Source organism: Aspergillus saccharolyticus, assembly GCF_003184585.1.
Source record: "Aspergillus saccharolyticus JOP 1030-1 unplaced genomic scaffold BP01scaffold_48, whole genome shotgun sequence".
Classification (NCBI taxonomy): Eukaryota; Fungi; Ascomycota; class Eurotiomycetes; order Eurotiales; family Aspergillaceae; genus Aspergillus; species Aspergillus saccharolyticus.
In genome coordinates, this window is record NW_020290658.1 from 185,568 (window position 1) to 210,160 (window position 24,593).

The 24,593-nt window shown below is 53.2% G+C and overlaps 8 protein-coding genes across 8 annotated transcripts; 6 read left to right on the forward strand and 2 right to left on the reverse strand.

The window, feature by feature from the left end:
- Positions 1 to 6: 6 nt before the first annotated feature.
- On the reverse strand, positions 7 to 2,808 carry BP01DRAFT_171570 (SURP domain-containing protein). Its single transcript, XM_025570773.1, has one exon. It carries the CDS (start codon positions 2,719 to 2,721, stop codon positions 268 to 270), a length of 2,454 nt encoding a protein of 817 aa, XP_025427374.1. The 5' UTR covers positions 2,722 to 2,808; the 3' UTR covers positions 7 to 267.
- A 200-nt stretch (positions 2,809 to 3,008) lies between these two features.
- BP01DRAFT_377134 (uncharacterized protein) lies at positions 3,009 to 11,025 on the forward strand (the record flags this gene model as incomplete). Its single annotated transcript, XM_025576995.1, has 3 exons — positions 3,009 to 3,121; positions 3,179 to 4,096; positions 9,057 to 11,025. The coding sequence occupies 3 exons, from the start codon at positions 3,009 to 3,011 to the stop codon at positions 11,023 to 11,025; spliced, it is 3,000 nt and encodes a 999-aa protein (XP_025427375.1).
- A 960-nt stretch (positions 11,026 to 11,985) lies between these two features.
- On the forward strand, positions 11,986 to 12,583 carry BP01DRAFT_349408 (uncharacterized protein; the record flags this gene model as incomplete). The annotated part of the gene is made up of 2 exons (XM_025573750.1): positions 11,986 to 12,212; positions 12,291 to 12,583. The coding sequence occupies exons 1-2, from the start codon at positions 12,008 to 12,010 to the stop codon at positions 12,581 to 12,583; spliced, it is 498 nt and encodes a 165-aa protein (XP_025427376.1). The 5' UTR covers positions 11,986 to 12,007.
- Positions 12,584 to 13,060: 477 nt separating this feature from the next.
- Positions 13,061 to 13,964, forward strand: BP01DRAFT_306061 (dolichyl-phosphate beta-D-mannosyltransferase; the record flags this gene model as incomplete). Its single annotated transcript, XM_025572218.1, has 2 exons — positions 13,061 to 13,164; positions 13,331 to 13,964. The coding sequence occupies 2 exons, from the start codon at positions 13,061 to 13,063 to the stop codon at positions 13,962 to 13,964; spliced, it is 738 nt and encodes a 245-aa protein (XP_025427377.1).
- BP01DRAFT_395193 (uncharacterized protein) lies at positions 13,814 to 15,573 on the reverse strand. Its single transcript, XM_025578383.1, has 2 exons — positions 15,224 to 15,573; positions 13,814 to 15,162 (listed from the first exon to the last, which is right to left on the reverse strand). Exons 1-2 carry the CDS (start codon positions 15,269 to 15,271, stop codon positions 14,221 to 14,223), a joined length of 990 nt encoding a protein of 329 aa, XP_025427378.1. The 5' UTR covers positions 15,272 to 15,573; the 3' UTR covers positions 13,814 to 14,220.
- Positions 15,574 to 15,965: 392 nt separating this feature from the next.
- Positions 15,966 to 18,372, forward strand: BP01DRAFT_369153 (transcription factor TFIIIC subunit TFC6; the record flags this gene model as incomplete). The annotated part of the gene is made up of 2 exons (XM_025576537.1): positions 15,966 to 17,457; positions 17,510 to 18,372. The coding sequence occupies 2 exons, from the start codon at positions 15,966 to 15,968 to the stop codon at positions 18,370 to 18,372; spliced, it is 2,355 nt and encodes a 784-aa protein (XP_025427379.1).
- Positions 18,373 to 20,141: 1,769 nt separating this feature from the next.
- Positions 20,142 to 21,518, forward strand: BP01DRAFT_360532 (uncharacterized protein). Its single transcript, XM_025575935.1, has one exon. It carries the CDS (start codon positions 20,515 to 20,517, stop codon positions 21,286 to 21,288), a length of 774 nt encoding a protein of 257 aa, XP_025427380.1. The 5' UTR covers positions 20,142 to 20,514; the 3' UTR covers positions 21,289 to 21,518.
- A 283-nt stretch (positions 21,519 to 21,801) lies between these two features.
- BP01DRAFT_360533 (vacuolar protein sorting-associated protein 35) lies at positions 21,802 to 24,583 on the forward strand (the record flags this gene model as incomplete). The annotated part of the gene is made up of 4 exons (XM_025575936.1): positions 21,802 to 22,203; positions 22,324 to 22,961; positions 23,027 to 23,982; positions 24,035 to 24,583. Coding segments are annotated over exons 1-4 (2,280 nt in total), but the record flags the coding sequence as incomplete, so codon positions are not given.
- Positions 24,584 to 24,593: the final 10 nt, after the last annotated feature.

The window sequence follows — 24,593 nt, forward strand, 5'->3', positions numbered from 1 at the left end:
GATATCAACACCGAAAGTCTTTCCATCCCGAGGGGTTTGTGGGGCCAGCCTTCCACTCCTTACCCATTCGGGATATTTCTGCCTTAACATGTTTCAGGCATCCATCGGGGACTTCGTGCTACATTGATTGATTACCCCCGTATGTACTGTACAGTCCAGTACTCAGTCGAATAATGCCATGTCAAATCGTGTCATACACGCTCGCTGAACTCTTATGAAGTATGTGGGTTACTGATGGTAATTCGCGACCCTGTTGAGATGCTAAAATCACTCTGAGTCCGAGTCTGCGAACATGTCCTCTGCTTTAGGCCGCGGTTTGCGCACTGGAGGCTGAGGCTTAGTTTGGGCTACCGCTTCAGCAACTTGCTCAGGCGGCTGGTTGTTCGACTCGCTCTCCTCCTCAAGAGGGTCTTCCTCCAATGGCTCACCATCCGATACATCCAGGTCACTGTCCTCCATTGGCTCGCCGTCAATATCGCTCATTGAAACTTCGTCCATATTCAGTAGCCCTGCAGAGTCAAGTTGAACCTGATCAATGTCCATGCGATCTGGTTCGGCTGCCGCAGCGCGACCGGGATCGAACTTTCCAGAAGCTGAATCCTCGTCGACTGCCTTCCAGCGGTTCTTGTTCTTGGAGAACGCGCTCGCAGCTCGTTCGGCTTCGGCCTTTTCTCTCTCTTCTCGTAGCTCTTCTTCCGTGAGGGGTGGTTTCTCGAAGATCTGGAAGAAATGCTCCTGGCTCGATTGCGGGAACACGCACCAACCCTCCCATAAGTTAAGCAGCGAGCCAACGCTGCGCTTCCACTTTTCGGCCTTTAACCTGCCCCAGCCCAACTCTTTCTCTAATCTACCAAGATGCTCGAAGACTTTCTGCGTCTTCAGGGCTGACTCAAAAAGCTGTCTATATCGCCATGCATGGCGTACACCACTTGTAGCAGATGACGAGAGAATGTCGGAGACAAGATATAAACCAACCAACTTCGCAGACGATAAGTCCAGGGTTTTTGAGGGAGCCCGTCCATCTTCGGTCGCAGCTTCATTGCCTGTTTCTCCGAACTGCTCTTTACGAGCAAGCCCCTGCTCTGCTTCACGGTCCGGATTAGCCCCAGTGAAAGCATAAGGTTTGATGATATTAGCAACAATCATCTCCACTACCTCCTCAGCCCCTGCCCCGGCATGTTCAATAGCGAAAGCAGTAACACGAGCAACATCTCCTTTGCGTAGTTTCGCATGAGTGGTTGGCAGTCGTGCGATCAGGTGGGTCAGCTTGGCTTTTTGAAGAGGATTCATGTACCCCAGCCCTTCGTTAGCAGCTCCCGGGCCTTCCGCTTGCGGCGCTCCACTAGCAACCCGTCTCTCATCTTCATTATCCGACATCTCTTCGTCAGAAGAATCGTAATCGTCGTCCGTCACGAACTCGTCCATTTGAGTAATGTATTCGAATTTGATATGGGCCTCAGGCGGGACCCAGTTGGCACCTCCCTCAAAGAGAAGCGATGAGCTTTGGGGTTGTGATCGTCCCCGTCGACCCCCGGTCGGTCGACTATTAGTCAAAACCTCCCATAACTTCCAACGATAGTAGACACCACCAGCGCTTCGCGCGTTCCATATCCAAGCCCATTTCTCGTCCCTCTGAACCTCGGGTCTACTCATTAGCAATGCCTCGAATTCAGGGCCGTAGCTAAGGAGATTCTCCAGCGTCTTATGTATCAATCGTAGCTGCTTAAGATCGGCCGGTGCTTTCACTTCAACCTGTGTCACTGGGCCACTGCGCCCATAGGCAGGATTATACGATGTCGGCGGCGCAAAGCCACCGCGGTGCATCCCAGGAGGGGGAGCCCGATTAAGGCGTCCGGGAAAGTCTGGCTGGATCGACTTGGCCCCGAATGGTAGCGAGCTGGTCGAAGACAGACTGACGGTAACCGGCATCGTTGAACCAATAGCCGCAGAGGACAGATGCCTCGATATGGACAGATAGTATCCCCAACCCAGATACTTATTCTGGAGAGCGCTGACTGTGCTATCAATGTCCGACGCTGCAGACTCATTTGCCAGTGTCACGATAGCAGCGATCGACTTGCGATCGGTCGGAGCCTGTTGACCAGTCGAACGCAGTACCTTGACGTTGTCCACCGTCAACACCGACGGGATAATCGACTTGATCACCGACGGGGACGTCCCCGGAGGTAATGAGGCTAAATAAAGAGTCGGCTTAGCCGCCGCCCTCTCCGCCTCCTTCGCATCAGCAGTCGCCTCATCCTCATCGTCGGACGTGCGGAACGCAGACGCGGCAGCCGACGGGCCAGGACCGGTTCTATCAAAGCCTAGAATACCCTGCGCTGTGTCTCGATTTCGGTGTGGCGGCGGGAAGCCTTCGTGATTGCGCTTTCTTAGCGACGGTGGAGGGGGCCCCAGAGTGCCAGGGCCGCTCAGGCGCGGACCAGAGCTGGTAAAGTGTCGTCTCCCAGGGCCACCGCCGAACCCCTGGGTCTTCTGGGGAAAGCGATTCGGTCGTCCATCAGCAGAGTATCCGGGTCCGCCGTGCGAATCATCCTCAAATGACTTGACAAAGTCCTCGTAAACAGCCGCAGTTTCGGCTTGCTCGCGGGCTCGTTTGGCTTCGGCTTCGGCTTTCTGGCGTTCGAAGAGCGATTTCTTGGGAATTGCTGACAGTTTGGCTGAGATATCGGGGAAGCCTTTCGGTTTCGAATCGTCCGACATGGTGACGAAGCTGCAGTTGCAGCAGAGTTCCTTGTTGCGGAGACCACGGGAAGTTGATACAACAACAAGAGGAAGCGCGGAGTGAGCTCAACTTGCGGGTGGAAGCTGATCGGAGCGGAGACGGGAGACTCACAAGTTGTTGCCTCAGGCATGAAATATGCTTTGGAAAGGCCCGCCGTCATTGATGTTCTATCCTCAGCGGAGCATCTATTCTCCCACCTTTCTTGCGACTTCTTGAGACCAACCTCCTCATCTTTTATTTCATCGTGCTATACGTCTTGTTTACAATGGCTGCTGCTCAGGTTCAGGCTCTACTTCGCTTCCTGTCACAGGATGCTAAAGTCCCACTTGCGTCCGCGATGGGTAAAATCATGGAATTGCAGAAAGCGGGCCTAACCACGTATGATATATTGAGATACTTTGATTCAACATGCTGGTCGATCTGATAATCGCACAGTCCCGAACAGATCTCTAAGTCAGAACCAAAAGTCCTCCAAGACATCCTCAAGGATGATAAAGTGGCAAAACAAGTCATGAACGCCGCAAAAAGACTGTGCAAAAAGCGAGGCTCATCTGCAGATGACACTGGAGCTCCGTCAAAGAAGACCAAAAGGTTTGATACTGGAGAATCCAGCAGCCCTTTTACGAAAGAATGCGCACTTGCTCTGCCCATGACAACCACCTCAGAAGAGGAGTTATCGAGCATTATTCTTTTCACAAACCGAGCACCATTAGTGCTTGCCTTTGCTGTTTGTGTTCTGAGATATACAATGCCCGAGCAGCCAATCTCTAGCAGACTCAGCCTTGCTCAGGCCGTGGTTAGCGCTAATAGTCGCTCCAAGGCCGTCAGCCTGGGCATCGAAAGTGGACCCTCCGCGGAAGCAGAAGGATGGGGAGAGGGTCAGCCAGTGGTGAAGGTTTTAGGTAGAGAGGTGAAAGTGCTAAAGAGATGGGATTACGAGTCAAGAGAGGGACAGCCGCCGATGAAAGGCGCAGGGCCGGATGCAGACACTCCTGTCGTCTCTGATGACGTTTTGGGGCAAGCATCTCAGGACGAATCAAACAAGGTGCCTTCACTTTGGGGAATTGATACGGAGGCCTTGCGAAAAGCTCAGGGCTCAAATCAGGAGGTGAAAGCGGATAAGCCTTTGCCTATATTCACCCCGGACTCAGCACGCTCATACTTGCACAAGGCATTCGCCAAAGCTCCTGCTGAAGACGTACCGTCCCGCAGTACAGCCACAAAGAATGCTTCCAGAGTTGAAGCAGAAAGGGAGAAATGCCTCGCGCACCTCTTACGCGCCATTGACATTCTCTGCCAGTCCTGGGCCTCCAGTCTTACCGGGGACGAACTGGACAGGCGTGCATGGGCCTGGTACTTGCGTGTTCGACCGGCAGTTCAGAGTGGAGCAGAAGGCTGGGGGCAAAAGGGGCCAGTAAAATTGGCTGATATCCTAGCTCTCAAAAGACAGCCGTGACGGTAGATGCAGATGTCAGTGTCCGGAATTGTGACCAGACGAATCTTGCTAGGCTAGGATTAGGCAGTAACCCGGTACCACACAACTGACGGGCCACGATTCATGGGAAGTACATGGTACGATTGCACAGCAGGCTGGAAGGCATGTTCAGTCTCTCCATTGCATAATCGAGAGTACCGAGCATGCATGACGTTATAGGTGGTCTCTGTTATGGCGAGAGCCCGAGCTTACTCCGTAATTCTGGAGTAAGCGCTGACCAAGTGCGATGCGATAACTAACGGCCCCACTCCCTCGTTTCAGGCCTCCATGGAGAAAAGTCTTGTTTCCAGATGCACCTGTCATGCTGACTTTCCGACCATATCAAGGGCCAAGCATATTCAAATAGCTGAACATGTCCCTTTTTAGTGATAAGGTGTCAATCAATTGGCGGCAAGTAGGTCTACTATGTTTGGTCCTTGTGAGGCAATTTCCCGCGGACTAAGAGTCACGCCGTAGACCGAGCAATGGCATCTTTCCGATCTATCGCAATGCAAGTATCAAGAGCAGTGGGAATTAAGAGTGGATAATGAGGGCAGGAGGGAAGACTACTCATGGTAGGTCTAGAATAGGAGCAAGACTTGCTCGCGCAAGAAGAGAACCACCTAATGCGGACTTGGTTTGTGGTTCGGGATTTCTGGGACCCAGTATGATGCAAAAGCAAACGTTTGGTTCTTCGATCAACGAATCTCTAGGAAGAAAAGTCCTGACGGATCCTGCCGGCTTAGAAGAAATCACAAATTGTCCAGCCACTGAAAAGGAAACTGCTGGCATCTAGTACCTACAGAGTACGGAGTACCCGTACTGTGTATCTCTGGTTTGGATCAACTCCAGTACGTATTTGGTGCAGTTACCGTGGGCTGTTCTAGAACTGAATTGGGAGTTCAGTCCCGATGCAAACCATGAGGGGCAGCCCTATGTTCGATCCACACACACCCATCCTACTAGGCCAGCCAAGCTCCAGGCTGCACAGTGCACACGATACCATGCAGAAAACATGCTGGTTGATCTGGATCGCTAAAACAAAGCATATATGATTTTATCATCATCTTTTGGTCCACACGTGCTGTTATGATGGTGACTTGGATGATAAAGATCCAAAAATCCTCACGGGTCATTCATTCCGATCTCGTCTAGGTTCACTCGATAGTCAAATACCCTCCCTTCCCCCGCGGCCATCTAAGGGTACTCAGGGAAAAGGGTATCTGAAGCCGGTGGAGATGCATGAGCATACCTACTCATCGCGAGGATTAGTCGCGACTCGCAACATGTATCCCGCCGCGTTATCAGTCCACCTGTGTTTCGACCTATTAGAGCCCGTCAGATTGTTCTCATTCCTCTATGGTCAAAAGCGTACCAGAGTTAAGCTCAGGATTGTTGTCAGTCGTCTTGGGTTAGAGTCAACTGTACATCGGGACTGGCCAAATCTTTGCCAGAAGTCCCCACCATCTGATCCACTGTTGGTGTGTTACCTCGGTGCGCCTTCACAGTGTGTCAAGGCTTCGAAGGGCTGCCAACCAGTCTGATAGGAGGACAAATAATCTACACCGGGCTTTTCCAGCCATACACTTTTGTGCCTGCTACTCGCAGATAGGATTGCCAATGCCGCTTAGTGGGCAATTTGACGTGCATACACTAGGTACCTCAAGTACGGAGTAGGCACGGCACTGGTCCCGGAATCTGCCGCATCAAAGATGATCATCGTGGCATTCGATGTTCATTGTACGAAAGCTCTCACAATTGGAATCTGAGTTGTTGGCACTTGATACCAGTCACCGAGAATATAATCTTGAAAACAACGAGATATAGTGCTTAGCCCGAACATGCATACGACGTCTTCTCCGGAGTGTAGCTGACAGGGGTTATCCTTCCAAGCACTAGGTGCTGTTATCGTCGAATCACGAATCATATAGCTACATTCAGATCTTTTGTTGCTCTAGTCACACCCTTGTAGGCGGACTTCATCATATTCAAACTTAATCTGAATCACCTGAAGTCAGTTTTGATCCCAACCTCTCCCCTCGGAGATTAACGCAAGAGCTGGCTGGATAGCTCCAAGTAACTAAAGTAGATTCAGATTAAACATCATCTCCCCTTGAATACATCCTAGGCAGGATTTCAAGTCACGGAGACGCAATACGCGAAATCAGAGAGTCCTCCGTTTGACTCATTCGAAGAAGTGGTTTAGGCCTGAGTGCTCGGAGCAGAGGAGAAGCGGTATCTGCTTTTGAGCATAGCCCACCCTAGGCCTCTGCTCTGGATCAACAGAGGCTTTTTCGATGTTGCAACCTTGTCTATTTGACTATGCCTTGCTCGCGGAAAGACTGGTGCAGTTCTAGGTTAATGTCTGACCAGTACTGAAGAAGAAGTAGACTCTGGACTGCCATCTCCCTATGGTTCTTTTTTCCTCTCCGCAGAAAAGGTATCCGTGCATGTAGACACTGGTTCCTGACTGAGTACAAGGTAGCGATAGACCCCAGCCCTGGGTCGTCTCCTGATCCTGAAGCCACACCCGTTGAGACCCCGTGCACGGTAGCGAGCCACAACCCACAGAGCCACAAGCTCTCTCCGAGTCGCCGGTAGTATCTGCCCAGAGGGGAACGCCCGAGCCACGTGTGGAAGGTATCAATCGCGTCGTCGGTCAGAAGATTAAACTCGGTTGTTTTCAGATCAAACATGCAAGCAGGCAGGCCAGTCAATGGGACGTTTTCACTCATACCGGTGATATAATGGCCGGTCGGCGTCTCTCCAGTCTTGGTGAGAGACAGAGGGTCATGATGCAATGTGCGCTGATCCTAGCATTGGATGCCAATCAAGGGTTCACACCCGCGGTTCCGAATTCGGCCAGATAGAGTTTTCCGTGCCAGGCACTGCACCATCTTTCGAACTAATCGGCTTCGGCAGTTCTTGTGGTTCCACTTGTACTGTATTGTGTACCAATCCCTTGTTGCTGAAAAAGCCTAAGAACCTGCTTGCTTCTTTCTGTTGCTGCTGAGTTTGGCTGCTGAGTGGAAGGGTGCCTTAGTTTGCCCCTCTCCTCCCCCCATCGAAAACAGTGGTTGATAGCCTGGTTTGGGTGTTATCATTTCCCACTTTACCCCTTTGGTTCTTCGACCGTCCCTTGTTCCGCCTGAACCTCGTCCGAGTCAAGGCGATTGTTACCCCAAGAGGATGATAGACGGATTTCTCGTCCCTGACCGTTCCATCCTACCGGGTTATTTGGCGAGAAGTAAAGTCTATTGAGTGGGAGGTGGGAGAAGACTTGAATCTCTATCCGTCGACAAGTCAGATCGCCAGGAGTCAGAAAAAAGCGTCTGTCAGTTGGTCTTGGGAAGCGCCTCTGACGACACTGGAGGGGGAGATGTTGCACTTTGGTCGACTCGAGTTTCTATCTTCCCTCACGTCAAGTTGTTAAGTTCTTCCAGAAAACTAATAATACATCGGTAGTTGAGAAGTTGAGAGTGACCAGAGCGATCCAGGCTCGCTAGTCTTGAAGATCAATTGAATTAGGGCCAGTTCTACCGACCGTCCCCAGGTGCAAAACTACAGTACGAGTAGCTCTTTTTGAGTTGTGGTGTTCTGTACCTTACTTGGGTAGTGTCCACTTTGTTGGGTTGTTAGTCTGTTACAGGCAAAAGCAGTAACTAGCAGTAGCACTCTTCAGGCGCGGTGGCGAGGCGCAGCAGCCCTGAGTGAACAGGAGACATGCTAAATCATAATAATAGAACCACCATCTCAATGAGAATAGCAGCAATCGTCGTAATCGAGCGCATGGTGTAAGTAGTTAGAGTTAGAGCTTTCTGTAAATAGCCCTGTGCATCTTTGCATCTTTTGCACGAGCTATTCTGTCTTGTCTTACTTTTGTGGACTACAAGTGAATTGACCAAACCGACCAGAACCCGACCGAAGGTCGACTTGGAACTTCGATTTGCAGTGAACTGGGCCTTAAACCCCACTTTTCTTTTCTTTTTTTTTTTTTTCCCTTTTTTTCTTTTTTCTTTTTTACCCTCACTACCCACAGTACGGAGTAGTGGTGACTGTTTCGCCCGGAAGAAGAATGGCGCTAGGCCTGGTCGGGAGCGGTCCTTTTTCTTCCTCAGGCAGCCCCGGCCGCCCTCTCCAACTCTGCGTAGTCTTACTCTCACCACCCTCTCTCCCTCGTTCCGTCTGTAGTCTTCTCCTTCTCCCGCCCCAAACGGCTAGTTAGTGATTCCCTCCCTCCCTCTCATTCATTCAACCTCCACTCTCACCACCACCACCACCACCACCACCCTCCTACACTCTCCTACACCCACTTTCCACCCACCACTATCACGACCTTCTCACTCTCCATCCCACTCTATTTGATTATCGCCTTGGACATCTCTCGAAAACTCTCCTTTTTCCTTCACAGTCACCTGGGCATCCTACCACAATCCTCCCCCCATCATTCTTTCGCCGACCGGACTCTCCTTTCTCCCTTCCCCCCGTCACTCTTTCGGCGCTTCCCATTCTTTCCGGATTTCAGTCGACTCAGGTGACTGACCCGATTTTCTCCTGAGAGGTTGACCAATTCAGATAGATAGCCCGGCAGGGCTGTCCAAACGCCATGTCTGGGCGTCTATCATCCGATCATTCTCGCTCCTTCTCACAATCCTCTCAACGATCCACACCACGCTTTAGCCCGGTGAACGAAGTCGAATCAATGCATCGTCGCTCGGTATCGGCTCGCTCGTCAAACCCCAACGTCTTCTCTGATGAATACTCCCTCGAATCTCTTGACTCCGATCAACCCACCTTCACTTCCCGACGTCCATCCACTTCCTCCACCAATTCCTCCAGCACCCTACGCGGATCATTGCCCCAACAACAACAACAACAACAACAATCGCAGCAGAAAACCTATAACACCATCCCCGTCGATGCGGATCTAACAGAAGACCCCTTTGGAGATGAAGCCCGGGTATCGTTCGATGAAACTCCCCACCGATCAAGTCTTCCCCCGAAGGGGCTGGACTTTTCTGCCAATCGCAATTCCGTCGCGTCTACGACCCCCTCCACCACAGCCCGCAGCCAAAGTATCTCTTCGCGCTTCTCAATACCTGTTCGAGCTATGAGCCCCTACACCGGAGCAACCGGTCCCAGCCATCCTTATGCGATGTACCCGCAGGTCGGTGTTAGTCGCTCTCCGAGTGTTGCGACCGCTTCAACCTTACGCCCCGTGGATCGACCGTTGGAGGATGCCAGTGGACCGCAACATCCGTATGCAATGTACACCCAGAATGTGGTCCCTGAGGAAGGCCTGGATAGCGCTATGGACGATTCGTTGATGGAACCTCCAATGCTGGACAATTCTATGGTCCCCCTTGGCTTTCCCGGTCATAATCAAGCCTACCAACGACCCCCCGGTCGGGCAGATGATGACGTAGGAGATCTCATCGGCCCTGACGGACACACCGAACAACTTCCACCATATTCCCGTTATCCTGAGAACGCCGTCCCCAAAGTAGAGGGGACATTAGCGTCCGTCAATGATGCTGGCATCACAGCGGACGAGACCCTCCACAATGAGCGTGCGGGCCCACTCATGTCGGAGGTTACATCACCTAATGTGCCTATGGAGACCACGAACCGAATGACTGCACGAAGCAACTCACAATCCGAGGAGCCTCCGCTTACTGGAATCATGGCATTCGAAGACAAATTGAAGAGAAAGGGCAAAAAGAAGGCCTGCTGCGGGTTGCCCATCTGGACGATTGTTTTGGTTGGGGTGGTAATGCTTGTTGGAGGATGCATTGGAGGTGTCATCGGCGGCGTACTCGGTGCAAAGAAGGCAGCGGATCAGGAACACAAGCAACCAAAAGGCCCGCATATCGTTACGGAGACCGTCACTCCCAAGATGGATGCGACTCCGATCACGTCTACTCCGATCAATCTGCTGCCCCTGCCTACTGGCCAGTACGTCATTCCCGCATCTCCGAAGAATCAGTCCAAATTTTGCGTAGCCGAGTCAGATTACCGAGCTTCGTGGTCCTGCTTAAATTCAGGAGACATCCCTGTCAACGTCGAAGGCTCGGAGGGCCAGCGTTCGGTCACGTTTGAGGATACCACCTACTCGTCAAGTCTTAGCTATGGGGCGCAAGCGCCTGTCCTCTCGAACCCCACACAGAATCTCTCGATGGCATATGATCTTAACGACGCTAGCTTTGGACCTGCTCTGCACTTTTGGACACTGTTTGACAAACTTGTCGTGGTGCCTCAAGACTCCTTTCCAACGCACGCGTCCTCTAAACGCTCATTGTCAGAGGATGAACTGCTGGCTACTATGCTTGTGCGCAAGGATGTAGCCAAGGCGGGAGATAAACCCTGGTTTTGTTGGTGGAACAGCACTATAATTGAATTCTTCTTATATGTCAACGAGACCACCAAAGATGCTCAATACAGTGCAACCGCCACTTCGTCGAGCTACGCTCAAGCTACAACAGCGAGCTCTGGCTCAAGTTCAGGCTCTAGCTCGGGGTCAAGTGGGAACACAAATACAAATGCTAAGCGGGATGCCGCTGTATCTGACTATCCCCGTCGGATCAAGATGGAGGAAAAACGTGAATTCCCAGGTGCCCCTAATGCTTATTGTCAACAGATGCAGGTGCTCGATGACGGTTCAGTTGGGCCGATATCTCAGGAGACCGTTCAAATCAAGGAAGTGCAGCCTACTCCTACAACGACGATCCAAGCTACCGGCACCACACAGACATATACCGCAGAGGCCGAGTACCAGAGCGTTTGCTACTGCGTATCATTGACCGATTAAGATGGCCGATTTGGCGCGCTCAGGCCGCCAGCAATAATGAGGCTCTTGTTCTTGTGCGAGACCAAAGGCGTTGGCGTTACTACACTCAAGGAAGCCGGTTCCATTCATCTCTTTACGTGCATACGAATGTTTGATTAGTCCCCCGAGGTTAGCCTACCTCCTTTTCACCTTGGATATGAGGGATTTTCCGATTTCTTTGTCATTATGGCGTGCATTTCATGTATTCCAGTCGAGTTTTATTTGGCTCACTGGCCGTTAGTTTCACCTTATAATGCGGTCGACAAATCGCCGTCCGCCTTTGCATCGCTCTGGATTCTTCTTGAAGGCTTTCTTTTTTTGGCGTTCAAATTGGGAAGGGGATCAAACGGTATAAGGAAGGGCAACCATTACAATGCAGCCAGGAGAATCTTTCGTTCACTCTCTTTGTTCAGGGCCTGCACAATTGCTCGGGGACCGGATATCCTCTTCATTGATTCTCTGCGCAAGACTGTCCTTAAGGATGGGTCATGTTCTGATTGAGTTTGATTAACATTTCGACATGTTCTGGTAATATGGTCTGAATCTACACTTATGATTTCAAGCGGGCTGCGAAGCCGAGACAATCTCTTCGTGGACTAGCTACGAGCCATTTCACTTCTATTTCATCATTTTGTCTGTGTCACTCCCTTACGTGACAGCATTATTCAGTAGCCAGGGGCGATGCAACAGTGCGTGGTTGCGCAATGGTTGAGATTGTGGGAGGATGACCGGATGCAAACGTCATCGTCTGCCCCCCCCCTTCGAGTAGTTGATGATCACCACTTGACCTACCGGGGGGCGACTGAGCCATTCTTACGGCTGTTGCTGCTGCTGCTGCTGCCAAATAAAGTCGGGATTCCCCGAGGCCTTGTCAAGTGATTGAATTCTCAATCTATATCTAGATTACTTACCATCCATTGCTCTTGCCTGAGTATATTGAATCATCTCTCCTAACACCGCCATCATGACTTCCATATTCCGCAGCAGCAGATTATCGCTTCGCGCGAGCTACTCCCCCTTGACCGTCCGACCAGCATCTCGTCTCACCTCCAAGCCTAGTCTCTTCTGGCGTGGCTACGCTCATAGTTCCTACGGCGGCGACGGCGAGACGAACGCTGAACAACCCAACAACCCCCGCAATGAGCCTACACGAGACCTTGAACATCCCGGTTAGTGGCTTCTGTCCTGTCAAGCTCATATAAACATTATTTCAATGGAATGGTTGAACTAAGTTGTTGTTACAATAGGTCCTCCTGCTCCCGATGTCGGTGGCTCCTCCAAGCAATCCCCGCAGTCCAGCAGCGGCGGCGACAGCAATAGCCGCAGCAGCAGCAAGTCTGGCACGGGCGTTGAAAATAAGAGTCACACCAGCACTACTACGCCAAGCAACAAGGCCAGACCGACAATTACCGACGGCGAGAACTCGCCGAACGCAGAGGTCGATGGAACGGTGGGGGATAATGCATCGGATGAGGTGAAGCAACACAATAAGGAATTTGACCAGCGATATGATCACTCGTATAATCGGATGGAAAAATAGGGTGGGAGTTGAGTTTGTGTGTGCGGGTGCACTTGATGATGAATTTGTCCTTGAAGCCTATGTATCCTATGTATCCTATGTATGGACCTTGAACAGTTGAGAAAGTTTGATGGAAGTGATGCTGGAAGTAAAGCGTCTCATAGTTCATTGCTCCGTAGTTGCTGGTAGTACCAGTAATGTAAGGTAACATGAACCGAGGTGAAACGACCTCCTGGACTGGCCACGTTGAATTGGGGATTCGAATGCGGATCTCCCGCACCAGGCCAGCCAGTCCCTCGTCGCCGAGTCCAGCCCGCGCAGCGCGCTTTCAACTCTCTTAACTTATCCTCCCTGTGTTTCGCTCTCTCATTCCCAGCGCTTGGCTGACATTCACTCCTTTTCTCTCTCCATCTGATCTGTCTCGTGTTTCTGGAGCACGGACAATATATTTCAATATCTCACGGACCATCTGCTGGCAATTTTCCCACAATTAACACCATGGGTGCCTCAACGAACAAGTACTCGGTCATTCTGCCGACCTACAATGAGCGAAAGAACCTCCCTATTATCTGTTGGTTGTTGGAGCGGACGTTTCGCGAGAAGTACGCTTACATCGTTTCTTTCTAAATCTCTGTGCCCCCTTTCTCTCTTCCACCTGTCTTGCATTGACAGAACGACAATGTCCGCCTGTCTCAGCTGACCCCTCGCCCCTTTCCTTCTCCCTACTGCCTTATCCACTCTTAAACTGACTCCTCCTTGTGAAAACAGTAACCTAGACTGGGAAGTCATCATCGTCGACGACGGCTCCCCGGACGGCACCCTGGAGGTGGCCAAGCAACTGCAGAAGCACTGGGGCGCGGAGCACATCATCCTGAAGCCGCGGGCGGGCAAGCTTGGCCTGGGCACCGCATACATCCACGGGCTGCAGTTCTGTACGGGCAACTACGTGATCATCATGGACGCGGACTTCAGCCACCACCCCAAGTTCATCCCGACAATGATCGAGATTCAGCGCGAGACGGACGCCGACATTGTCACGGGCACGCGCTACGCCTCCCGCGGTGACATCAAAGGCGGCGTCTACGGGTGGGATCTGTTCCGCAAGTTCACCTCGCGCACGGCCAATTTGATCGCCGACGTGATGCTCATGCCCGGCGTGAGCGATCTGACGGGCAGCTTCCGGTTGTACAAGAAGAGCGTCCTCGAAAAGGTCATCCACAGTACCCAGTCCAAGGGGTACAGTTTCCAGATGGAGATGATGGTGCGCGCCAAGGCGATGGGCTTCAAGGTGGCTGAGTGTCCAATCACGTTTGTGGATCGGTTGTTCGGCGAGAGTAAGTTGGGGGGCCATGAGATCGTGGAGTATCTGAAGGGGGTGATGACTTTGTGGTTGAAGGTCTAGACACGAAAATTCTTCGGCGGTTTATGTCTGGGGATTGGGGGCATCGTTTCTTACCTCTTCTTTTGTTCTTGCCTTTCCCAGTCCATTTGACTCCTACCATCTCTCATCTAAATATACCCTCCGTTGTCTTGTTGTGGATTGTCCCTTTTTCCTTTTTCTTCCTACTCCTTCTAGTATGTATATTTTAGTATCTCTACCCTTTGAAAATGGATGGTATCGGTGCAGATAACCCACTCCCCCACTCTTTCCAAAGCGCTTAGGTCTGCTTCTCCGTCCTCGCCAAGAACCGACTGACTCTGCTCACCAGCTCCTTCTGCCCAACATCACTCACATTATGGCTTGCGCCCTCAATTGCAGCACTCTCCTCGTCATCCCAGATCTCGCGTGCTCCCGCATTGGCAGCTGTCTTCCACCTTCCCATCAACCCAGGCACATCCACCCAGGGAGGAAGATACTCATCGGCCCCCGAGAACAGAACCATCAACTTTCCCTTCAACAGATTCTGCTCTGCCACCTTCCCGAACGTCTCTCGAAGACGTTCGTCAGTCAGATCCGAACTGAACAGATCATCCGCGCTCGGCCGCTGCGGACTCTCCGGACTGGCCAGACTCCAGAACCGCTCCGCGGTGACGGGCGTCTTCTCTGGGAGACCCACGCGGGCGAGCAGATCCATCGGCAGCAGGAAGTCCGCGGGCCCATTGCGCGCCATCTGCACGAGTTGCTCGTAGGCCCCTCGCACCTCATTTTGGGCAGCGGTCCCGTCCTGCTCCTGAACCTTGACCAGCAAGGCTTCGCGGTCAGAAACGGGTGCCTGCATGATCGCCCCATCGAGTTGAGGCCGGTCACTCGGGGCTGTGTACAGGTAGTGCAGGACGTCCTGGCTGCCCGTTGAGTGGCCCATGAGGACGATCTTGCCCGTGGCTTTGTGCGGGAGCTGCGTGCGGATGAAGCGGATGCATTGGGCGATTTCGGTGACGTCGGTGTCGAGAGTCTGCGTGCCGAAGCCGTTGTACGAGCTGCTGAGAAGGAGGTTGAAGACGCTCCAGGTGGTTTCGGGCGACTGGGTTAGGCTCTGGGCGAGGGTGCGTACGTAGGGGACCGTGTGGAGGCCGTCGGTGAGACCTCCAACGAAGAGAAGGGTGTTGGGTTTGGGGTCGTTGGTTGGGGTGGTGAATTCGAAGGCGACGAGATGGGGGGCCTTTTTCGATGCATTAGCTTCTGGAGATAGCGGTTTGGAGTTGGGGAACGGGTGGACGGACGTATTCGTGGAGGATGCCCGGGGGTGAGTGGTTGGGGCTGGAGGACATGGTTGCGGGGTGGATAGAGTGTGTTTTTGGTCTGGTTGTAAACTTGGGGTTGGATGGAGAGAAGCAAGTGGTTATTGTAGATTGTTTTGCAACGGAGAGTCGGTTGGAGGACTTATCGTGCCGCTATCGACGGAGGGTGAGTCGGCGAAGATGCCGTCACTTTGCCCAGTAATAAGCGGGGTCGCAACCGTTGTGAGCTGTCTGTCCAGATTGTAGTATCTGATGGATCGGGGACCTCAGAGGTTGACTGGCCAGCACAACAGTAATAGATAGCAAGTGAATCAATTTCCATCCTTTGGTAATTTTCCTTTGCCATTGAAAACTACCAGTTCATTTCTGGTTCTCTCTAACCTCATCTATCCATACTCCATGGATTCAAACCGAAGCTCTCTCGCCAAGCCCTCTAACCCAATGAGGCAACCAGCATAGCTTCCGCCATCATATTTTATCCTCCAGACCCTCCCATTTCATCTCGACTGTTGCAAAGACATATAATCAAACGCCATGACGTCCCACGCGCTATAACATACACTGCGATCAGAACCAACCAGCACGAACCCTCAGTCAGCCATCATCTGGCCCTGAAACTCGCGATGCGCCGACCCGACTGAATGCTCCTTCAGCAACGAATCTTTGAAACACTAAAGCCCCCGCAGAACTACTCCTACTCTCGTTACAGCCTACAGGCGAAATTATGACCCATACCCGCCGGTCAAATCGCACCTCTGGTGCAAGGACGAAATATATAGAAGACCCGTTCGTGGCGGCGGGCGTCAGTGACGATGATGAACTGGGCGGATCGGAGGACGGTTCTTTAACCGCTGCTGCTACTGCATCGTCGCAGAAGGGCAAGGGAAAGCAGACCGGGAATGGCAAACGCGCATCGACGGCTGCTCACGACGGGAGTTCGGATGAGGATTATGCGATGCCGGATGCTGGGGAGGATGAGGATGAGGAGGAGGAGGATGACCGAGGGATTGCGGACGACGATGACGATGAAGACTCAGCCTCGGACGCCAGCGAGGCCTGGGGCAGTGGTCGCGGCCGCGGTCGTGCTACGATCCGTAGAAAGTCACGCAAAGGTGCTACTACTACCACTTCTGCAGCTGCCACCCCGGCTGGCGCGAATGCGCGTGCGGGTGCAGCGTTTGCGACGACGACGACGACGACGCCAAAAACCCACCCGCGGACGCCTAAGCGACGGCATCCGGATGGGAGTTTGTTGTTGGCCGGTGATGAAACACATTCGCGCGGCTCGTTCAATCCCATCGAACATGTCGGCAAGGCGGTGCATCTGCGGCTCATGTTCGGGACGGACGACCGCGATCTTTTGGCAATGATCTACGCGCGCGAGCGGTGGGGTGGCGGGGTCGAATCGACGTTTCCGACCCGCGAGGCGCTGGAGCGCGGTGGGCAGCTGGCGGACTATGGGTATGGGTCGACATTTGGGGCGGAGCCGGAGGTTGTCTCGAGGGAGAGGGTGCATGGTTGGGACTGGTATTATACGCCTGTGACGCGGGAGCGGTTCGGGGCCAGGCAACAACTTCAGAAGCTGGGGGAGGCGGCGGCGCGTCGGAAGTATCTGCCTCGGTTTAGGGGGCAGCATACTGTGCTTATGGGCCCGGTGGACGAGCAGAAGGAGTTTACGCTGGGCCAGCATGAGGTGCTCGATTTCGGCCAGGCGTGGGGCGAGAAGAAGACCAAGGCTGCTGCTGGTAGTGGAAAGATCCGCGAGGGCTGGCTCTTGAACTTCGGGCACAAAGTTCAATGTCTGGCTTGGGTGCCGAATCAGACTGGGTCGACGCAGTATCTGTCGGTGGTCGCCCCGATCCTACCGGACCAGAAAGCCGAGGTTCCTGATCCGCTGAAGGATCAGGCCGCCCCAGCGTTCAGGCCCTCGGCGCCTTATCCCTGTGCCCTGCAGATATGGTCGTTTGAGGCTCAAGATTCTGATACACTGACGAAGAAGATCGATATGAGCTCGAAGCCCCAATTGCGCCTCGCGCTATGTACAGATTGGGGTGATCTGAGGCGGCTGGCCTGGTGTCCTATGCCTCGCGATTGGCGAGACCAAGACGATCAGGATGAGCGCAAGTCTCTCGGTCTTCTAGCGGGCATCTGGACGGATGGTTATTTGCGGGTCATTGACGTGAAGATTGGCCGCAACGCTAAAAAGGCGGAATTCTGTAGGCCCCTCTGCACGATCCTCCTTGGCTTGCGGTGAACTGACATTCCTAGACCAGGTACATTCTACTGTTTTCGAGGCGAAGCCACCATCGACGGTATGTACGTGCGTGGCCTGGCTCTCGCCAAGCGATATCGCTGTCGGCTGTGCCAATGGGTATGTCGCGATTTGGAGTATCGCGCCGTCGTCGAGCTCGTCCTCCGACTCCCTCCCTTACTTCTACCAAGCGCTCCACTCCACCTGGGTCCTCAACATCGTGTCAGCGTATCCGACTTACCCCCATCTCATAGGCACCACGTCCATGGACGGCGATACCCGGCTCACCTCGGTCATCGACCCGCCCAAGGACCAGGTGTACACAAACCGCATGCGGGTGGGCTCGAATAACCTCTCGTACTGCGCGCCACTGCAATCCTTCCTCTCGAGCGACGAGAACGACTTTGCCCGCCTGCTCGCAGTCCGGCGCTTCTACACCTCCACCGCCGTTGCCCGCCTGCCAAGTCCCATCTCGACGGTGGCGCCGTGCAGCACCTGGCATCCCAGCGTCCTGTTCGGCTGCGTCGGCGGCACCGTGCAAGCAACAAACCCGCTCCGGCGCGTGCTGCACTCCAAGGAGAAACAGTGGCAACAGAACTGGTTCCAGCACGAGTGGGTGCGGGGACCGCCGCACCAACACGACACCAATGGCACGGGAGTCAGCCGGTTCTACGACGGATATCGCGCCGAGAGCGTCAGTCTGCTGCGCAATTTGATCGGCGATCGCAAGTTGGTCAACGGGATGGCGATGATCACGATCTACGAGGAGGAAACTCACGTCACTGCGCTGTCGTGGAACCCCAACCAAGCGTGTGCAGGGTGGGCCGCCGCGGGCTTGGGGTGTGGCTTAGTCCGAGTCGAGGACTTGACCATGTGTTGAGCGGGACTCTTCAACTTGTTCGTGTCGCCATGAATAACAACACAAATCAGATCTCATATCCCCCCTTGCATGACAAGAGCCTTGGACCGACTACGGGCCGAGGTCAGGTCCGAGGAGGACACCGCCAGCTCGGCCGGACACAGTACGGTGAACCCTGCAGAGCCCGGCGCTGCAATGTCGAGTGTGCGTGTCAAGACCCACGGAATCTTGCATGGAAGTCTAACTGCTATATGCAGTAACTGCACAGAACCGTAACATACTGCTGTTGCGTGTATGGGAGGATCTTGCTCCTCGATTGCAGCCCATACTTCGATCCGATCAAGTCACGAATGGCTCGATCAGACCACGGCAGCTAGCTTTAGTGCGCAGTTAGATAGGTACAAGCTATGAATGCAAAGCGTGGTCAACGATACTCCTGAACAATACTCCTGCTAGGAAGGACTGCGAGCGCTGATAGAGACCTCTTCATTACTATCAGGAAGCGGGATGTTTGTGACTACATGTGCTAGCTTGTAAAGTTCGGAAGAACTTTGCACTCGCGGACTCGCGTCCGTCGAATGATAAATTCATACACTACCACCCGCCTGCAAAGATTCTGGTCGCTGTGGGGACCTTCGAAGAAGGCTTGACAGCCTATCTCGAGGTGAGGAGTGAGAATGTTCTAGAAAGCTGAGTATCAGCTTCGCAGCAGAGACGTAGTTCTGACGCCAAGACGGGTTAGAGGTAGGTTTATGCTTATTCCCTTGCGGCGGAGGCTACTGTACAGTCCAAGGTATATGATGAGTCTCTTCCAGTCGATCTAAGACTACTATATTTAGAGCTGGATTGGGCATACGTATCGACTCTCTTTAGTGCGCATACTCGGAACCCTTAACTACGTGGCAGAGGACATTTCCGACAGGAATGGCATCTACCGTCAAAAGACCCAGTAAGGCATCCGCCTAGGCGTGGCGAATATAGTGGCCCACATTTACACCGAATCTTGTGCACAAGGAGCAGTTTAGTATCAGGTTGTCAAGTGCACTCACTGCACTGATGACACCGCCTCAACCCGAAATAGAAACAGGACAAATTCGCGCACCATTCACTCTGATCAACACGTCGAGACGGGAAGTATCAATCAGTATATCCTCATGACGTCGTCGTTGAAGATCTGCAACATTGAAAAAAAGACTGTGCTGGGGAGACGGCAAGGTAATGCAGGTCAATCAAGCCATTGAGGCGGTGTGACGGTGCAAGAGAAAGGTTATACTCTGATCAACATAGTGAATTGTGTAAAGGTGAGCTGGTCATGATAGATAGAGTAAGTACTACGGAGTAGAAGAAAGAGTAGGTGTAGCAGTGATCATCCATCAACCTTCAATGGCAGATCCTCGGCCCACCGCCCGTCTTCCCGTCGAATGGCAACGTCATATCGGGCTGTAAGTAGAGACTCAGTGCCCTGAAGCTGAGTGGATCTTCAACCCAGCCACACCCGCGAAAAGAAAAAGAAAAAGAAAAAGAAAACAAGAAAAACAGACACAGTACGGAGTAGGTTTACTGCGCATACTCACTCTGGAGTACTCGTACAATATCCAATTCCTGCTACCATATAGCAATCTCTATTCTATCGGATGTTCTGAATGACGATATCGTATCAAAGAAATCTACCTTGCACTAAAATTAAGCGTGGTGCAGGGTCCCAGCGGGCGTCGATATCAATCGCCCAAAACGCACGGGGCTGGGCCGGCAACTGCAGTGGTGTCTCCATTCCCAGCCTCCTTTGACAGCAACGAGGATGCGCCAGCCTGCACCTTTTGTCTCCCGCCCACTGGGGCCTCGTGCCGTCGATGATGGAATAAACATCTAATTGTCTGGGTCCGGGTGGATCTGCTTCTTTTTCTTTTTCTTTTCTCTTCGCTGCTAATTTTGTTTGATTTCATGGCATTGGGTGGGTCGGGGTGCACTTCTACGACTTCCATCCAAGTGATAAATGAATCCTGTCCCTCGAGTTTTGGCTTCTAGCTCTCTTCTAGTCCAATCCACTTATACAGAAAGTACCAGTGTAGGACATTGGCACGAAAGATCTTTGCGCTTTACCTACCGTTTGTTCAACTCCCACAGTCATCAGTCTACTACATCCACCGACGCTTTCACATCGACATGTATACCTCGGCTTTGCTTTTCGCTCTCTCCCTGACTGCTCAGGCAGCTCCGGTCTTCCAGTCTCAAGCAAACGATACCATGGCTCGCAGGCATGAACTACCTTACAAGGTCGTCAACGTTGCTGGCACCCCCGCGCCGACGGTCGAGACAGTCACCGCTACGCCCTCGCCGCCCGTGACGGTCACCGTCACTGAATATCCCTCTTCTACGCCCGCTCTCGGACCTTTCTTTTCTTCCTGGGGTGTCGGTCCTCAAGTAACGGGCACGCCCCTTTCCGAGCCACCAGTTGCGGCGCGTGGACTCAACAGCACAGAAAATCACCACCGTCGTCATGAGCACGCCGCAGAGACCAACACCACCGTCACCGAAGCTCCTGCCAGCCAGGTAGCCCCCGCGATGATCAAGCGAAGCAACGAGGCCGTGTCTCACGCTTTTACCCAGCACAACGCCACTGAAAATGAACACCACGCGGAGCACGACGGCGACAAAGCTTTGATTGGCGCAGCTCTCACACACATCGCCGGAAGCGCAAATGAGACCCAGCCAGCCCGGATGGATGTTGCCCCCGAGCATGCCGCTACTCTCACCGACGCTAAACACATCCCTCACAGCACCAACGACACCGTGGAGTCTCGATTGGTACTCGCCGCTGAACAGTCTGGTGCTACCAAGCGCGCAGTCAACACCACCGATCCTGCTGCCAAGCACTTTATCAGAAGCTCAAACAGCACCTCGGTTCATGCTCGGAACGTGACCGAGGGTGACTATTAACCTTCTGAGAGACGACGCTCTCTTCTGACTTTCCATTACAACCCTAAAGATTTTTCGACGACTGATACGATCGGATGCGATGACTACGATAAACGGCAGGCGAGCATTCTTCCTTTTCCTCTTTTCCTCATAATGGGTATTTGGTTCCGGCTTCTATGCGTCATGAAATGAGTGGCATGACGATCGCCTTTTATGAGGGTTAGCATATCTGGGGCGTTAATTCTTTTCTGTTATATGCAATTTGTTGGATCAGGTAGAGTAGTACACTCACAGGCGAGTAGATGGTTTGATTTACGATTGGGAATGATAGAATGGATTGAGATTTATATGTTTGATGATACATGCAATGAGCCTATAAAATACTCCTACAAAAGACTAGTTTAGTATTCCGTTAAGTATAGTATGAAACCCAGAGCGGTTAGCGGCCTCGTGCCCCCGTGACGTACGAATCCAACGGGTGGTTCGTTTACATAACCCGAAGGCCAGCCAAGTCCGCCAGTCCGCAAGCCTCCCCCAAAGTCCTGATCGCATGTTCGCATTTCTCCTCCCCTCAGTTCGTCTCTCATTCCCACCGTCTTCGATTCTCCCATCTATGGACTGGGAGCTTTCTGGAAATCCGTTCTTACCACTCTGCATCCGAAGAACCCACGATATTCGTCATTGAAACCCTTACTCCGCGCCCCCTCCCCCTTTCCGGCCAGGTGTTTACCGCCCCGACGTTCAAGAGACCAACCCGAATCTCCCCCTCCCCTCCTGTCCCATCCACACAACAGCAACCATGGCTACTCCGGTAGCACCCCCTGAAGATCAGACTCGTCTCCTCGAGGAGGCACTGGGCGTAGTGCGGCAGCAGTCGCAAATGATGCGGAAATGTCTAGAGACTCCCGGGAAATTAATGGATGCGCTGAAATGCGGGTGAGCTTCCACACCTCCCCCAGGCAGCAATCAAGGGCAATTGGACATGAAGGGATCCGGGCACCGCGCAGCCGTCACACGCAAAGCTAACTCCAGGGTTTCCGTCTTGTGGTGAATTAGGTCTACATTAGTCTCCGAGCTCCGCACCCCTAGTCTAGGCCCCAAGCAATACTACGAGTTGTATATGGCGGTCTTCGACGCCCTGCGCCACCTCTCCGTATACCTGAAAGAGAACCACCCGGTCAACCACTTAGCGGATCTCTACGAGCTCGTGCAATATGCCGGCAACATCATCCCGCGACTCTACCTCATGATCACCGTAGGGACGGTGTACATGTCCGTGGAGGATGCCCCCGTCAAGGAGATTATGAAGGACATGATGGAGATGAGCCGAGGCGTACAGCATCCCATCCGCGGCTTGTTCCTCCGATACTACCTGTCCGGCCAGGCGCGGGATCACCTGCCGACGACCACTGGGGACGGCCCCGAGGGCAATCTGCAGGACTCGATCAACTTTGTCCTGACCAACTTCGTGGAGATGAACAAATTGTGGGTGCGGTTGCAGCACCAAGGCCCGTCTCGCGAGCGGGAGAAGCGCATGCAGGAACGGCGCGAGCTGGAATTGCTGGTTGGGAGCAACGTTGTGCGCCTGAGTCAATTGGTCGATCTCGAGGGCTACAAGAATGGGATACTGCAGGCGCTGCTGGAACAGGTCGTTCAGTGTCGGGATGTGTTGGCGCAAGAATATCTGCTTGAAGGTGCGGAATCGAAGCTGTTGGTGTTATTCGCGTGCATGGGCGACCTGCTGACCGCATCGATGTAGTGATTACGAAGGTGTTCCCCGACGAGTTTCATCTGCACACGCTCGACCTCCTGCTTTCGGCGATTTCACGGCTCAACCCGCATGTGGACTTGAAGAAGATTGTGATAGGTCTGATGGACCGTCTGTCGAGCTATGCTGCCCGCGAGCGCGAGGCTTCTGCCGACCCCGAGGCACGGAAGCAGGAGGAAGAGGCCGTTACTAAATTGCTCGAAAACCTCAAGGTGTCTGAAGAGACGAAGGAGGAAGCTCCTGCGGCAGAGGCAGAGGCAAGTCAGGAGAACGGCGTTGAACAGGCCCAGAAGGAAGACGAACCGACGGAGGAAGGCGAGCAAAAAGCAGCCAATGGCGACGCCAAAGCACCAGAGGCCATCCCGGCCGACGTCAAGTTGTATGCCATCTTCTACGATCAAGTGGTCAACTTGATCAAGAACCGCGGCCTGCCCATCCAAGACACCATGGCGCTTCTGCTTTCGCTTGCCAATCTGGCGCTCAGCACTTACCCCGACCAACTAGAATACGTTGACCAGGTCCTGGATTTCGCGACCACAGAGACTGCTGCTTATACCGATCACGCCGATCTGCACTCCGCTCCCACGCAGCAAAACCTCCTGCAACTTCTTACCGCACCCCTCCGCTCTTACGCCTCGATCTTCACGGCTTTGGCCCTACCTCATTATCTCCCCCTTCTAACCACCCAGTCTTACCCCACGCGACGATCCGTCGCAGGCGAGATCGCTCGCAGCCTCCTCAAGAACGGAACCCCGATCACCACTATAGAAAACCTCGACCGTGTTCTGCAAGCCTTAAGAGTCTTAATCAAGGAAGGCACTCAGCAGTCCATGGGATACCCTGGGTCACAGCGACGAGGAGAGACCGAAGAGACCATTGAGGAGCAAGGGTGGCTTGCACGGTTGGTCCATTTGATCAAATCGAACGACAACGATACTCAATTGAAGGTCTGTCCCGCTTTCGATCTTTTCTCGACAGCGTGCGCTAACCATGTTCTAGCTCCTCCAAGCCACTCGAAAAGCTTACCTCGACGGCAACGAGCGCATCCGCTATACCACACCAGCCCTCATCACTTCTTCGATACGCCTGGCGCGTAAACTCAAGGCTCGCGAGCACTACGACGACAACTGGCAGTCGCAGTCGTCAGCACTCTACCGGTTCATGCACCAGTGTGTTAACAATCTCTACCAGCGCGTGAACCCCGGATGCGCCGACCTGGCGCTGCGATTGTTCGTGATGTGCGGCGAGGTGGCCGACCAGACGGGCTTCGAGGAGTTTAGCTACGAGTTCTTTGCCCAGGCGTTCACCATCTATGAAGACTCAATCAGCGATTCCCGGGCCCAGTTCCAGGCGGTATGCATCATTGCGGGTGCGTTGCACGGCACGCGGGGATTCTCGAAAGAGAACTACGATACCCTCATCACCAAAGCCGCGCTGCACGGAAGCAAGCTGCTCAAGAAGCCCGATCAATGTCGCGCGGTCTATCTGGCCAGCCACCTCTGGTGGGTAGTGGAGAACCCGCAACGCGGCGAGGAAGACCCGAAGAATGTATGTCGAT

Excerpts from the sequence above, each read along its gene's own strand:
- BP01DRAFT_171570 (XM_025570773.1), bottom strand. The coding sequence starts at position 2,721 with ATGTCGGACGATTCGAAACCGAAAGGCTTCCCCGATATCTCAGCCAAA.
- BP01DRAFT_395193 (XM_025578383.1), bottom strand. The coding sequence starts at position 15,271 with ATGTCCTCCAGCCCCAACCACTCACCCCCGGGCATCCTCCACGAATAC. Across the intron at positions 15,163-15,223 it reads CGGGCATCCTCCACGAATAC|GCCCCCCATCTCGTCGCCTT; the intron begins GTCCGTCCACCC and ends GCATCGAAAAAG.
- BP01DRAFT_360532 (XM_025575935.1), top strand. The coding sequence starts at position 20,515 with ATGTATACCTCGGCTTTGCTTTTCGCTCTCTCCCTGACTGCTCAGGCA.